The 16,402-nt window shown below is 48.6% G+C and overlaps 1 protein-coding gene across 4 annotated transcripts in view; it reads right to left on the reverse strand.

Annotated features, from left to right (window-relative positions):
• TDP1 (tyrosyl-DNA phosphodiesterase 1) overlaps positions 1–16,402 on the reverse strand; it is a 67,705-nt gene that overhangs the window by 4,970 nt on the left and 46,333 nt on the right. For all 4 annotated transcript variants that reach the window (XM_066276083.1, XM_066276085.1, XM_066276086.1 and 1 more), the window contains exon 14: positions 7,101–7,203. In XM_066276083.1, coding sequence (XP_066132180.1) covers positions 7,101–7,203 — 103 coding nt within the window. The remainder of the gene's footprint in view (positions 1–7,100; positions 7,204–16,402) is intronic.

Below are 16,402 nucleotides of genomic sequence, written 5' to 3' on the forward strand. Positions count from 1 at the left end.
ATTTATTGGCTGTGTGACTCTAGGTCAGTTACTCAACCCTTCTGGGCCTCCATTTCCTCCTCTATTAAATGGCGATGGTGAGGGTAAAGTTGTTTCGAAAGATAACTGGCACACGGGTGGGAATGAGTATAACTTCAGTAGATCCAGGGTGTTGTTCTCTGTGATGTAATTGCTCCTATTTTACAGAGGAGAGAACGCCTTTGGGGGTTAAATAGGTACCCAAGGTCACACGGCTATTATGTGGCAAGGCGGGAAATGGAACCCTGCCTTTCTAATTCTTGGTCCTAAGTACCAGCCACTAAATAAACAAAAGCTCACACAGTCCCTCACAGGGAGTCACAATCAAGGAATTCCTTGCAAATTTGAAAGGTGATATTAAGGCAGACCAAGTCAGGAGAAGCCAAATTCTGGAAACCTTCATCCTTGACATTAAAAAATTTTTTTCCCATTGCTTTGAGAGAGAAAGAGAGAAAAGGAGAGAGACAGAGGGAAGGGAGAGAGAGGAGGTGGGTAAGAGAGAGTAGACAGAGACAGAGAGAAGCATCAACTCGTTGTTCCACTTAGTTGTTCCATTTAGTTGTGCACTCACTGTTCGCTTGTCATTGGCCCTGACTGCAGGTGGAATCCGAGCCAACCGACCAGGGCTCGTTCTTGACATTTTTTAAAAAGAGAGAGGCCAGAGGTTGGCAGTGACATCAATTTAATGACTTTTAAATACTTTATGGAGTTTCAGGTAAAAATGACTTCCCTCTTCTTCAGCTCCTGGCTTAGTTCTGTTGATTTTCAAATGCATCATGAGAAGGATTAAGGTTCTTGGAGCCCAGAGCAGTTCTGATGGCTCCATTTCGTGGTATCTGACTTCACATACAAGAAGGTTTGAGCCATCCATGTCTGACAGAAAGTAATATGCTTTTTTTTTTTTTTTTGAAAGCCATTTCTGATCCAAATTCTAGGGTATTACAGCTATATAAAAAAAGTACCACTTTTCCCTTCAATCTGGATGTCAAATAATTTGAAGCTGTCTTCTAATTATCATTATTTATATATCACCGTGGTCTCTCTTGGCATTTCATAAAGCAGAGGAAGGCAGCCTCTCAGGCATGGATGCTTAAAAGACAGTTAAAGACAATACATTTCTAAAACACCAGGTGAGAGGGTGGACACGCATCACAGATGAGAAATTACTGGCCTGCCCCTCCTTCAGCTTTGGGAGTAGAAGAGCTGGTTATCACAGTGATGGATCGGGGTTAGCAGCTTAGCTCGATTACAGAAAATGAGAAATGTGCTCGGATTTCAGCTAACAATTAATTTATTTTTTAGTTGCATCTGAGTTGCATTCTCTAGCACAGTGGTCGGCAAACTCATTAGTCAACAGAGCCAAATATCAACAGTACAACAATTGAAATTTCTTTTGAGAGCCAAATTTTTTAAACTTAAACTATATAGGTAGGTACATTGTTATGAACTTAATTAGGGTACTCCTAAGCTGGCCTTGGCTAAAAAGGTCCTCAATCTACATCAGCACAAATATGTTCAAATTTCGAGCTCCACAATTCTTTGTTTTTTAAATCCAGCCATTGCATTTCAAAGTTGCCAATGTCAATATTAAAGGGGGAAAAATTTACTTCTATTATAGTAACATTAAGAAGTTTTTAAACAAAGGCTAACATAGCTTTGCTGTTTCTGAACTCCTGAAACCTTTTGAGAAAAGCTTCCCTCATATTTAAAACTGTTGTTTTGAAATAGCAAATGTCAATATCAGAATTATTTTCTTGGGGATGTTTCAACAGGTTTGGAAAGTGAATCCAAGTTTCTCTTTCAAAATCTTGAGCAAAGAGAGATAATGTTTTCTTTTCTTTTTAAAATTTTTTTTATTTAATTGTGTTTACATAGATTCTAGGGTTACCCCGAATGCATCCCCCCTCCCCCAATTCCCCTCAACATCTCCCTTCCCCCCCTCCCTACAGCACCCTACCCCCTTCCCTTCAGGTTTATCCCATCCTATCGTCCCCTTTCCCTCTGTCCTCTTTTCCTCTGGTCCCTTTGATCCCTCCTCTGTCTCAATTCTGTTTCTCAGTTCTCATTATTCCTTGGATTCCACAACTGAGTGAGGTCATATGATATTTTTCTTTCTCTGCCTGGCTTATTTCACTCAACATAATAGTTTCCAGGTCCCTCCATATTGTTGCAAAAGGTAATATTTCCTTCTTTTTCATGGCCTCATAGTATTCCATTGTATATATGTACCACAGCTTTTTAATCCACTCGTCACTGATAGACACTTGGGCTGTTTCCAGATCTTCGCTATTGTGAACAATGGAGAGATAATTTGTTTTTGAATGAAATAACTTCTAACATCGAAAAAGTTGTGCGCGCCTGCACGTGGTATTTTGTGGAAGAGCCACACTCAAGGGACCAAAGAGCCGCGTGTGGCTCGTGAGCCACGGTTTGCTGACCACTGCTCCAGCAGTAAAACGCTCTGTTTTCCTGGGCAAAACAGTAACGGCAGTTGAACCTTCTAGAAGGAGTGCCCTTAACCAAAGATGTACAAAGTGATAAGGAAGGGAGTGACAGGAAGGTGGCTGTCTCCTTCCTGGAAGTCAGGGTGGGATCATCAGCTGGAAGGGTTTCCTGCTGGGAGTGTAGGAGAAGCCTCCTGGAGGAGAATAAGCCAGCATGACATCATCATGGGTGTGACGTCACTATGGGTGTGACGTCAGGATCCTGCCTTCCACCTGCGGCAGAACTGCTTGTTGAACTGCTGTTGCTGATACGGCTAACAGGAACCGCACCCTGTGCTCAGTGTGGGCGAAGTACCAGTCACTGCCTGCCACACTTTACAGGCCACACTGCTTAATTCCCAAATGATCTGGTACTGCCCCCATTGCACAGCTGAGAAAAAGGAGGCCTACAGAGGTAAGGCAACAGACCCAAAGCCTACCAGCTTGTGAGCACGATCCCAGCTCCATTCCCTGTCCTCCTGGCTCCTCAGGATCTGATGTCCCTAAATCCTCAACCTAGGCTACTCCGGGAGGTTCTTTCTTTCTTGGTCTTTGGCATCTCTCCAACATATTTGTCTATATCAGGGGTCCCCAAACTATGGCCCGCAGGCCTCATGCGGCCCCCTGAGGCCATTTATCCGACCCCCGCTGCACTTCCGGAAGGGGCACCTCTTTCATTGGTGGTCAGTGAGAGGAGCACACTGACCATCTCATTAGCCAAAAGCAGGCCCATAGTTCCCATTGAAATACTGGTCAGTTTGTTAATTTAAATTTACTTGTTCTTTATTTTAAATATTGTATTTGTTCCTGTTTTGTATTTTTACTTTAAAATAAGATATGTGCAGTGTGCATAGGGATTTGTTCATAGTTTTTTTATAGTCCGGCCCTCCAACGGTCTGAGGGACAGTGAACTGGCCCCCTGTGTAGGAAGTTTGGGGACCCCTGGTCTATATTCTTCCTCTTTCCAAGTTACATCGAAGCCTCTGCAGCAGCGTAGGAGCCCAGGATCGCACACGGTGAGGCGGCAGCTGCTGCCCGGGCTGACCTCCCCTGGACGCCAACAAGCACTCGCAGGTGATGGAGCCCCGTGGTGCGCCAGGAAGGGGTGGGAGGCGCGCTGGTTCAATGCACATGGACCTGGACATGGTCTTGTGGGCCGGGGGAGCCACTGAAGGCTTAAAGGCAGGTGGGCAGGCCACAGCTTCACAGTTAGTTGTGGCTGAGATGGCGCAGAAAAGGAGAGTTGGGGTCAGAAGACAATGACCTGCAGCAGCAGGAAGAAAACTTCTTGCCGAGGCAGATGGCAGTGGCAGTTGCTCTTGGATGGGTGAGAGAAAGGAGCAAGAGACGGAGGAAGAGAACAGGGGAACTTGGCTTTATTAGCTGAGTGGTTACAAAGAAACACCACTTGCAACAGTGTTGCCTGGCTGTGGCTGCGGGGAAACCCTGAGAGCCCCTAGGGTGGGCTGGGAGCTGGAGGGGAGGATTAAGGTGGTGGCTCAGGTCAATTTCATTAGTTCTTCTAGTCAGAGCCACAGAAAGAATAACACTGCCACTGCTGGAAACAAGAGACAGTAAGACAGTTGACCCAGAATGGAGGAAAGAGAAAATAGAGACTTGAAGACTGAAAATTCTTGGGGATTTGGTTGACGCATTTTTAATTTTGATCACAGAAAAGAAGAACCTGCCACCTCGGCGGCCAGTGAACTGGGGCTCCGAGAGCGAAGATGGCTTCCCGCCTGAGAGCGCAGGGACGCTCAGGCCACCTTCGTCTGGAGGGAACAGTTCTGATCGTGTACATTACGCCCAGAGGTAGGGGGCATTCCAGCCAGAAAATGTCAGGCAGGCTCAAGTCCATGACACGACCTCTGTCTGTCCTGCAAGCTGGACCTGGGCCAGACGAAGGTTGCTGTCTGCAACCCCCTGAGAGACTGGTCGTAATTTCTGTTCATTCTAACTTAAGTCAGCACCCCTCCTGAGCCCTGCTATGTGCTGGTTCCCGGGAACAGGTAGTTATTGCGACTTGGTCAAACATATAAAGCAATTTTTTGTGCCTGGCAGCATTAGCATGCTAGTACCCGTGACTGTCACCCCTTTATCCTAAATAATTCTTTGGTGTCTTCCAAGCAGGCAGGGATCCATTCTGTCTTGCAGCTGCCTCATAATAACAATAATCTCTATTAATTATCAGACTGCAGTGGCCTGCTTCTTTCTTTGGTCTTTCCCTGCCCTCCGCTTACAGAGGCAGACTTTTAGTCTTGGGGCTTTTCCCTGTACAAACAACTTGATATTCAACCTCAAAAGAACAAAGTCTTTAAGTTAACATCACTAAGCACCTACTATGCAGCAACAATAGTTCAGTGCTGCATACAGTCCAATGCACCTTGACATAAACCCCCAAATCTCTTGAGAGGTTCCTAACCAAAGGGAAAGTTACTGACTCCATGCTCTATGGTGAGTTAGGCTGACCTTGAAACGATGTGTTTACTGATTAATTCATTTAAAGAAGCAGAAAAATGTGAACAAATCAACATTTAGTTGCCAGGGACTTATCAGCTTCTAGATCAAGCCCAGCGGTTTCAAATGGCATCTTTATTATGAATGGGCCATGCTGGCGCTCTGCCCACAGTTCTTGGGCCATACTGTCGGTCACACTTCACACACCCATTGGGTCCTGAGTGACAGGTTGTCATCACGGCTGTGGGAAAGGAGAGGGCTGCAGGGTCCCTTCTCGGTGACTGCATAAGGAGCACCTGACACTGCCGTTGGGGACACAAAACCCGACCATCTACAACGCTGGCCTCAAGTCAGCCTTCCGGAACACGATGGCAGGATGGGCTACGGGGAAAGGACGGACGCAACAACGCCGACGGCTGATAACTCAGGAACGTGGGTGTTCTGGACGTGGAGTTCTGCCCAGGGAGCACAGAGGGGGGCTGGTCTCAAGTGAGGAACAGAGTGCAGAAATAAAGTCACTACAGTCAAGCTGCTAAATTACTAAAATCAAGTAGGTCGAGGCATGAGGAAACGATTCTGTTCTTGTTGTAGAAGTGTGGGAACGTAAACTTTTGAACTTTCCAGTCTTGCATCAATGCCTGGACATTTATCAGACCTCTAGACAACCCACTGGTTACCCACGGAAGGACTCGCATACCCAGACCACCTGCCAGACATTATCCAGGTCACTGGACAGGACCAGGCCACCTGGAATCCAACCTCCAGACCTCAGAATGAGAACCGCCCTGGGCCGCTGCTAGAGCGGAGAATGAACCTTTTATTATAAAATCTCTTCACTTTTCTTTCTTCTCCAGAACCCTTCTGGGTTTCTGCCTGTTGTGTTTCTAGTCTGAGAACCCGAAGGCTCTTGAATGAATCATCATTTATTTCGAGCCAAGCCTTTAAACTCTTTGAGTTTGTTCAACACAAGAAACCCAGGTTCTAGATGATGTCAGGCCAGAAGAACGACTATAAAACTGGGTATTAAGCAAGTCTATTTGGGGAACATGCAACTAAAAACATTAAAAGGTACACATGCCCTCCTGGTCCCGGGGAGAGAAACCTAAAGAAAGAGATAACATCGACCTTGTTTTAAGACAAATGGTGTTCTTGTCAGTAACCACTTTAAGATTATGACTGATGCAGAAATTTTTAACACATCTGTTAAGTGAATATCTAGGGATTGGCATTTTAAGAACAGCACAGACTCCTGAGAGAGTGGTATCCACACGTGAGTACTTTCATTTCAATAAGATGGCTACAGGTGAGCTATTCTGTTCTGCAAACGGCTTACAACAAGATGTGTGAACATATTTAAGCACCTACTACATGCAACACCCGTTGAACTAAACCAGGGGTTGGGAACCTATGGCTTGCGAGCCAGATGTGGTTCTTTTGATGGCTGCATCTGGCTCGCAGACAAATCTTTAATAAAAAAATAAGGTTAAAAATATAAAACATTCTCATGTATTACAATCCATTCATTTCCTACCGCTCATGTTCATGGTTGCGGGTGGCTGGAGCCAATCACAGCTGTCCTCCGGGACAACACCAAATTTTTATTGGATAATGCGTAACGTACACGGGTCGTTGTATGGCTCTCACGGAATTACATTTTAAAATATGTGGGGTTCATGGCTCTCTCAGCCAAAAAGGGTCCCGACCCCTGGACTAAATCCACAGTCACTGTTTTGCATATTCATTCTCCTCACAGAAAGGGCAGCATGTCTTTTAGGAACTTAACGGAACAACATCGACTAACAGACATTTCCTAAGAGTCACTCCTTTGGTGACTCATCACTTACTGCCTTGTCATAAATCTTCATGTCATGTTTCACAACATTTATTTAAATATTGTTACCTTTACCCAAAGCAACACATTCCGCCTCTGATCAGGCAAACTCCCTCCACCCCCACCCCCACCCCCAGCCGGAATCCCGCTGTGCGTCTGTCAGCACAGTGGCTGAAGGCACGGGCTCTAGGCGAGAGCCCGGCTCCGCTGCCGGCCCCCCTCGGATAGGTGGTCCTGACTGAGGAGGGAGACACAGAAACCCAGTCCACGTCCCACGCGCCCGGCCCCGGCGGCTCCGAGAATGCACTTACAAACGCGGACGGCAGGAAGAGGACTCCGAGCTCGTAGGAGCGGATCATCAGCTGGGCGCCGTTCTTCTCCAGCGCTCCCCAGGCGGCCTTGGACAGGTTCGCGCTGCGGGGACAGGGACACGGGAGAGGCTGACTCAGGGAGGCATGTCAGCGAGGGTCACACGTTCACAGCTGCAAGAGCATCGGTCAAGGACACGGGCAGCCAGCCACCTTCAGGTTCCTTCCGTGGGGGCAATGGGATTTAAACCCTGCCGCCTGGGGTCCTCAGGATGTATCTAATCGCTAATTGGGACAGCTCCGCCCTCATCTGCGTTTTCCCAGGGCAGCTATTCAGATGATTTTCCTTCCTTAGAAAAAATTTTTTTTCCTGTCCCAACTCTTTTAATTTTCAAGACCCTGGTGTGGCCAGGATGTTTAGCTTTGCTGTATACAAAAGCAGCATTTAAAAAAACACCTGTCAGTATCATCGTTTAGCCTAGTACCTTCAAGCACCACATTCCTTTTTCGGCCTTTTTTCTGCTTTTGGCCCAGGTAGTGCTAATTCTACTTCCGATCTAAAGAAAAGCTCCGAGGGCACTAGGTTGGGACTTGTGTCTAGAAAGAAACGGTGTCCTTAGAATGTTTTATACGGAAACAGAGAGACGGCTAAAAATCACGTGATGCGTGGGCGGCGGGAGACTGGGATCTGACCTGCTGGGGGGCACTCAGCTAGCTGCTCCCCGGACTGACCGAGTCCTCAGGCTTCTTCTTTAAGGGACTACCCTGCAGAACATTAGGCCCAGAACTCTCATCCACCAATTAATTAATTAATTAATATAAACCCACTACAACAGGGGTCCCCAAACTTTTTACACAGGGGGCCAGTTCACTGTCCCTCAGACCGTTGGAGGGCCGGACTATAAAAAAAACTATGAACAAATCTCTATGCACACTGCACATATCTTATTTTAAAGTAAAAAAACAAACAAAATGGGAACAAATACAATATTTAAAATAAAGAACAAGTAAATTTAAATCAATAAACTGACCAGTATTTCAATGGGAACTATGCTCCTCTCACTGACCACCAATGAAAGAGGTGCCCCTTCTGGAAGTGCGGCCGGGCTGGATAAATAGCCTCAGGGGGCCGCATGCGGCCTGCGGGGCCGTAGTTTGGGGATCCCTGCACTAGAACCCCCCCAATCAGGCTCACCTAAACTCCATTGCACTTTTAGAATGTGGAGTAAAACCTCAGCTATTTAGACCCTTCAAGTCAGACTTTGTGGACAACCGAGTATTTCTCAATTAACTCAGGGGAGCATCGAGCTTTCTGCTGAACCAAGTGCAGCTACTGGTGGGACTCAGAGTCAATGGGAAACAGTTCCCAATAAGGTGAAAAGGATGGTGATCGCTTAGGGGTTCTAAGGGAACAGGCACTGAGGATGATAGAAGTTAGAGCTAAGGAGACTATTTAGGGCAATTAAGCAAACTTAAAAACATAAAAAGTAAAGTGTATTTACAGACCTCCTTGCCTTCTCTAGGGGACCAGAGAGGGAACCTCTGATGCCTAAGGACCACAATCATGAACACTGAGGCCTGTGATGTGTCAGAGATAATTTGCAGGCCAGTGGTTGGATTCAAATAATTTAACATCTTTAAACTCTTAAAGATGCACGTATTGCCCTGGCCAGATAGTTCGGTTGGTTAGAGCATCATCCCAAAACGGAGGTTGTCAGTTCTATCCCTGGTCAGGACACATATAGGAACAGATCAATATTCCTGTCTGTGTCTCTCTCGCTAAAATCAGTAAATAAAAAAAATAAAAAAAAAAGATGCACCTAGTGGGCTTTGGCCCTGATGACCGTTTTAGATATAAAAAAATGATACACTGAAAGGCAGTTTACTATTTCATGCACTTAATACTTAAATAAGAATAATAAAAGTACACAAAACCAGATTGTTAAAAGTTTTAAAATATTAATGAAAAAATATTAAATACTACCTGACAAAAAACAATAAAAAACTGTTATTTGAGATATTTCCATATGCTGCTTGACTCGCATTCTCAGTTGCAATTTTTTTTCATCTATGGACAGAATGAACATTACTACGAATGCTTAGAATATGCTGTTGTGCAGATGAATGTTAAAATAGGGTAAGAAATGTACACTTAAACCTTTAGGAGTAAATTTAAACTAATGATGTATAACAAAAGTTCCTGAAAAAAAGCTCAAGAAAGCACAGGCTATATAGCTCAGGGACATGGAGACAGAAGGCCATGCTGAGAAAAGATCCCAGACCGCAAACCGGGGGAGAGGATTTCGCCCCAGCTTCCCCACTAACTACAAACACCCAAAGGGACTCTTCTGCCCAGGCCTTGGTTTCTTGTCTCTAGATGAGGGGTTTCAGCCAATGAGGCTAAACATCCTGTTCTGGACTGCCTATAATGATCAGAGATTTCCACACTCACATCTAACTAGATGGCTCCCCTCCACCTGGGTATTCCAGCTACAAAAATCAAGTCCACAGTTCTCACTAGGAACTCACTGATGAGCAGTGCTCAGAGCCCGTAAGGAAAGGGGAGCAATGAAAGTCATGTGACCTCGGGGCCAAAGCCCACTACGTGCATCTTTACTATTTTTTAAAATTTTTATTTATTGATTTTAGCAAGAGAAGATAGACAAGAACATTGATCTGTTCCTGTATGTGTCCTGACCAGGGATAGAACTGATAACCTCTGTTTTGGGATGATGCTCTAACCAACCGAGCTATCTGGCCAGGGCAATACGTGCATCTTTAAGAGTTTAAAATTTGGTGACAGCAGTTGCCTCACCTGCCGACCCTGGCCTGAGCAGCTCTGAGCAGCTGTTCGAGTGGCTGATTGGGTTTAAAGACTGTGTTGAAGACACACGAGTCCCCAAGACGACGGCTGTTATGGGAACGTGCATCCAGTGACAAAACATTCCTTTCCATCACTGGAACCTAATCTGGGCAGCAGCTGCTCAGAGCACGCAGAGATGACTCACAGATGCAGCCTCCAGCCACCCATCCCAGAGGACCGCGCTGGGACAGCCCTGTCCGCAGGCAGATGCAGTAAACAGAGTACAGACTGGGTGTGGGAGAGATGAGACGGAGCAGCCAGGTGCCAGGTGACCAGGAGGCTGCCGACGCCCTGCAGACCCGAACACCCCCCCCACACACACACACATTTCGGTTTCCTTGGGCTGCCCCTGGGCTCTGCTTCTATGCAATGAAAAAAAAGTTTCACAAGCACTTTGGAAAGATGTTCTCACTGTAAAAGATGCAAGTTGTCTATGTAAACCTATAACCTTTCACAGTGATGGCTTCTGTCGGTCTCCCTCTGAAACTGCCTGCCTGTCTAAACCATTAGCAGTGGTGCAGAGGACCCTTTTCTCAGGTCCTGGAGGACACCGGGTGGAGAGTACGTACAAAAATGTTTGCCAATCTAATAGGCAAGGTAAATTTGATTTCTTGGATTACTCAGATTTTTTTTTTTTTTTTCTGAAGCTGGAAACCGGGAGAGACAGTCAGACAGACTCCCGCATGCGCCCGACCGGGATCCACCCGGCACGCCCACCAGGGGGCAACGCTCTGCACACCAGGGGGTGATGCTCTGCCCCTCCGGGGTGTTGCTCTGCCACAACCAGAGCCACTCCAGCGCCTGGGGCAGAGGCCAAGGAGCCATCCCCAGCGCCCGGGCCATCTTTGCTCCAATGGAGCCTCGCTGCGGGAGGGGAAGAGAGAGACGGAGAGGAAGGAGAGGGGGAGGGGTGGAGAAGCAGATGGGCGCTTCTCCTGTGTGCCCTGGCCGGGAATCGAACCCGGGACCTCTGCACGCCAGGCCAACGCTCTACCACTGAGCCAACCGGCCAGGGCCGGATTACTCAGATTTTTAACCATATTTATTACATCTATGTTTCTCAACTGTGAATTATCCATTTTAAAACTATTTATGTATGTTGGGCCCTGGCTGGTGGCTCAGTGGATAGAGCATTGCCTGGCATGTGGACATCCAGGTTTGGTCTCTGGTAATGGGCACACATGAGAAGTGACTATCTGCTTCTCTTTCCCTCCCTTTTCCCTTTCCCCTTCTCTTTCTCTTCCCCTCCCAAAGCCAGTGGTTCGATTGTTTTGAGTATGGCTCTAGGTGCTGAGGATAGCTTGGCTGGTCCATGTGTTGGCTTCAGGCACTGTGGATAGCTCAGTTGATTTGAGCATCGGACCCAGATGGGGGTTGCCGGGTGGACCCTGGTTGGGGCACATGCAGGAGTCTCTCCCTTTCCTTCACTTAAAAAACAAACAAACAAATAAACAAACCCAAAACTATATTGTACTTTTTATTGGTATTTAGTGTGTTCTAGTTCTCTATTGGTTCTCTAACAAAATGCTACAAATTTAGTGGTTTAAAAGAACATAACTTGTCATCTCACTCTGAAATGGGTCTTGCTGGGCTAAAATCAAGGTGTGGGCGTTTCCCGTGCTCTCTCTTCAGTTCGCTGCAGTCTGACTTCTTCAGATAAGCTTCCTGACCACCACGCCCAGTGGTCTTTCTATATCTCTTATTCTTCTAGACCAGTGGTTCTCAGCTGGGGGTGACTTTGCCCCTAGGGGTCATTTAGCAATGTGTGGGGACATATTTGATTGTTGCAAGTAGAGGGTGGGCGGGCATCTAGTGGGGAGAGACCAGGAAGGTGCTGAACACCCAACAATGCACAGGACAGTCCCCACAACAGAGAACCATCTGGCCCCAAACGGCACAGTGCCGAGGCCGATGGTCCTGCCGTAGACCTCGCCGCTGCACTGGCGCGGTTCCCCACCTTCCTGCGCCTCCTGCCTCAGCTTGCTCTGCACCCGGCCACTCAGCTCCTCTCTCTGTTGCCCTTCCCACCTGTGCCTCCTAAATTCATGCCGTCAGAGGCTCAAGTCTGTTGTCTGTCCTTCCTTCGGGACTTTTCCGCTCACCAAGTGTAACTATTTCTTCACAAGGATAACTCCCAGACTTCCCCTGCTTTGACCTCTTGTCAAATTTCCAAATGGGTATCTCTGATCACAAGCTGGATTTCTCTATGGAGATGTCACGTTGTCACCTCAAACCCAACACTCCTAAAAAGCGAGCCTGTTGGCCCGCCGTCCCCTCTGAAAACCAGCTCTCCCGAGTTCCCTTCTGTCCACGTCTCCATCGGTCAGGCTCGGGAAGCTCAGGCATTGTGGACTTGTCTGCTCTGCAGGGAACATGTCCAACCCGACACCACGCTGTCATAGCCTGTTTCCAATCGGATCCCCCTGGTTCAGTCCCTGTCACCCAGACTCCAGATCCGAGTGCATGCCCTCTCGGTTTCGCAGCCTACGTCCTCCTCCGGTGGCTCTCAGTGTCCCTGTGTCCTTTCTGCTCACGTACACACAGAGTAAATGCACTGCGTCTAGGATCTCCACCCCCCGATCAAAGCAATGCTTTTCAGTCCTGTTTCCCATTATGCCTTTTCCCGACTCCTCTATCTCAACTGAATCGATTCACTGACTGACTCCCCGTCTCCGCAAACGACAGTTCCTCGTCCCTGTGCCCTGTGGGGGTGTGAGCCCTGCCCTCCCCCACGAACCCCATGTCCCCTTCAGAAGCTGTCTACGGCTAGTACAGCCCACAGATGTCTCCCTAGCGAACCCTGCAGATGTCATGTAGGCAGGAAACATGCAATTAGTTCGAGAAAAGAGACTAATATGCAGAGACTTAGAAGATACAGTTTATCGAAACGATTTATTCATTATAGGTAGGGAATTAAAAACTTTAAAATCACAAAATCTAGAGAAAATGTCTAATTGCTGAGAAGCACGACAGGTATGGGACGGTGGGTGGGTAGGAGGGGAACCGGCGAGTGCACATGTGTTGATCACGGTCAGTGCCAGCGCTGCAGCCTGCACTGCGGCGTGCACCTGGCTCGCGAGGGTGGCGTGCACCTGGCTCGCGGGGGTGGCGTGCACCTGGCTCGCGGGGGTGGCGTGCACCTGGCTCGCGAGGGTGGCGTGCACCTGGCTCGCGGGGGTGGCGTGCACCTGGCTCGCGAGGGGGGCGTGCACCTGGCTCGCGAGGATGGCGTGCACCTGGCTCGCGGGGGTGGCGTGCACCTGGCTCGCGGGGGTGGCGTGCACCTGGCTCGCGGGGGTGGCGTGCACCTGGCTCGCGGGGGTGGCGTGCACCTGGCTCGCGGGGGTGGCGTGCACCTGGCTCGCGGGGGTGGCGTGCACCTGGCTCGCGGGGGTGGCGTGCGGATCACGTCGGATCAGAGGTGTAGAGTCCTTGGTGCATAATAGATGCTAGCTATTACCGCCACTGATACTTTGCTCAATTCACAGGAGGGTGACTCTGGTCCTTCTCTATGGTGCGATTCACCAGGCGATAGAATCCTTCAGAAGGCAGGTCCACCAGGCCTCCTAATCCTGGAGAGCGTTGGTGGTGGAGGTGTCTATGAAGTATTCACCAAACTGCCTCGCTGACTGCACAGTCCTTGCCCACGTCCCCGCAGCAGAACTATAGTGAGCTTCTGTTTCACTTTGTGAAGGAAGTCAAGAGGATTTTTATTCCCCTCGATACAGATAAACGCCTCCCGATTTTTAATATAGATATGGGTGATAAAATGCCAGGAATTTAACAGCATGGTTAAAATTAAACCAGTTCTGCAGGCGTCCAAAAAGCACGTGACATTAGGTACCAAATGGGGGGCAGCACTAACTGTGTTGGGGGGGGGGCTACAGCTTGTTAACTAAGAAATGTCAGCAGGAAAAGAAAAATGAGAGTGGGCATGACACACGTGTTCCCACGGACGAGAGCAGGGCGCCACGGGAGGCCAGATACTTGGGCATGGGCGTATTTGCCAGTTACAATTCTGACGAATCACCAAATAAATTCTGGGAAAGCTGTTTGCGAACTGATTGCGCTCCGTAGTCACAGGCGTATGACGACCAGAGCCAACGCTCTCAGACCCACACTGAACGCGACGGCCAGCCGGCATTTCAGGGCCCCACCGGGCCTCACGGTCAGCCTCGTCTCCACAAGCATCCGTCTATACTTGAGCCCACCAAAGCCACGACCCGGCTTGCACTGCATCGCATCGCACCAGCAACCCGAATCAAAAATGACACAAAACAAAACACTGTCAAGCAGGATCAAAAGTTGTTTTGCAAATTCCGGGTTAAAATGCGTACTCAGAACAGCGCATCAAAGAATTATACTATGTGTTTAGTAGTAACCGAGGCGATGACCGAAAACTGCTATTTTAATTTCTACTGATACGTCCCGTCATTTGGGTTCACCTCCTATGGTGGAGAGGCAATAATGAAAACTCAGAAAGTCTTCAATTACAAAACTATGAAATGCTGCTTGGTAGAACGGGGCTCGGGAGTTTATCTATTATAATGGTCTTTCAAACCTAAAAAGAAAAAATATCCGGAGGTTCCTTTATTCAAAGGAAATGTTTAAAGCAGACAAAAGACAAGTACGTGTCTCCAGGTGAACCAGGAGTGACCCGCTCTCCACTGCCCCAGCCACTGCTGCAGTGGGCTCTGGAAGGGGCTGGCAGGACTCCTGGGTGCCAAGGAACATGGCATGAAAACCACGACTTCGTGCAACCCGTGGTCGTGTACTCGGGGAAACACATTAGAGAGCTGACGCAACCCCCCGGAGGGGAAGGTATGTCTGCAGACACAGGCGGTCTGTGCGGCCAGGTGACACTGAACGTCCGACGCACAGCCCGTGCTTGCTCAGCTGAAGACCCCTCCCCTGACCCCACAAAGGCCAGGTGACATTGAACGTCTGACGCACAGCCTGTGCTTGCTCAGCTGAAGACCCCTCCCCGGACCCCACAAAGCCCGTGAAGGAGGCGCCCTGCCTTTGGTTCCCGGGTCCCAGCGGCACATCTGCTGAGAACATTCTCGTCCTTTCGGACCCTCATGGGGAACAGCACCAGACCTGGGGCTGCAGAGCGCAGGGGTGGTTTCCACCAAGACCTCCCGAGACAGTGTGGGGAGTGGCCTCCTTGGGGCCAGTTCCTTGAGGACTGATGACACACGTGACTGTCCTGGAGGGACACTGCTCACACATGTGCAGGCAGTCCAAGCCTCCTGCTCTCCTCTCCGCCCTTTCCCGAGGGAACTTCTGTCTTCTGTAATAACATCCCCGTGGGAATGCCCCTCCACTTTTCCACTCCACGGCCACCTCCACAGCCACCTCCCCAGCTCCCGTCTGGAGCTCTGCGGCAGTCTCTGCTGGCCTTTCTGCTTCCACGCATTACTCCCCTCCCCCACCCCCTAAGCCAACCCAGAAAGGTGTATGACTTGGAGGGCATAAAAGATTAGAGTTCAGTTTCCGGTTCAACCATTTACTAGGTGAGCGGCCTCCACTCTATACCCATTTCTACATTCATAACATAGGTGTAATAATAGCACCTGCCCTATTGAGCTCTGAGAGAGCACGAAGGAGCATTATCTTGGACACAGTATATCAGTGGTAAGGTCTTAAGCAACAGGCATAAGTAATTCTATTAACAAGATAGTGTTGATCACCTCACTACTTTGTTCAAAAACATTGAGTATTCCTACCGGAACAGTCTGAAGTCTCGCCTATCACTCAAACTCCACGAGCCAGGCCCCATCCACGGGCAGGCTTCTCGCCCATCCTTCCCTGCACAATGCTCCAGGTCTGCCAGGGGTCTCCCCACCTGCCCCTGCACAGTCTCAGGACCTCAAGGGCAAGATTTCTCCTACCGAAAGGGCCCACCTCCACTTAGGAAACACAAAACATACAAACAGCTGAAGCTTCCTCTAGTTCAGCGGTTCTCAACCTGTGGGTCGCGACCCCGGCGGGGGTCGAATGACCAAAACACAGGGGTCGCCTAAAGCCATCGGAAAATACATATTTATTATACAATACATTTTTAAATAAAATATGTATTTCTGATGGCTTCAGGTGACTCCCTATGTTTTGGTCGTTCGAATGGCTTTAGGTGACCCCTGTGTTTTGGTCGTTTGACCCCCGCCGGGGTCGCGACCCACAGGTTGAGAACTGCTGCTCTAGTTACTGTATACAGAAGCGGTCCCTTCTCTGAACTCCCCCCTGCCTGTAAGTACCATCCTGGATGCCCTTACCTGCCACAACGTGAGTTCCCCTGAACACACACACACCTAACTACATAGTGATGAAGCTCTCAGTAGATTGGCAGATCTAGTTATCAATAGTCTAAGCGCAGACACATTTGCAGGCCCACAGCAATAGGTAATGAATGTGTATTTGCAAATGCAGGGAAGAAAAGACT

Source organism: Saccopteryx bilineata, chromosome 4, assembly GCF_036850765.1.
Source record: "Saccopteryx bilineata isolate mSacBil1 chromosome 4, mSacBil1_pri_phased_curated, whole genome shotgun sequence".
In the NCBI taxonomy this organism is placed as follows: Eukaryota; Metazoa; Chordata; class Mammalia; order Chiroptera; family Emballonuridae; genus Saccopteryx; species Saccopteryx bilineata.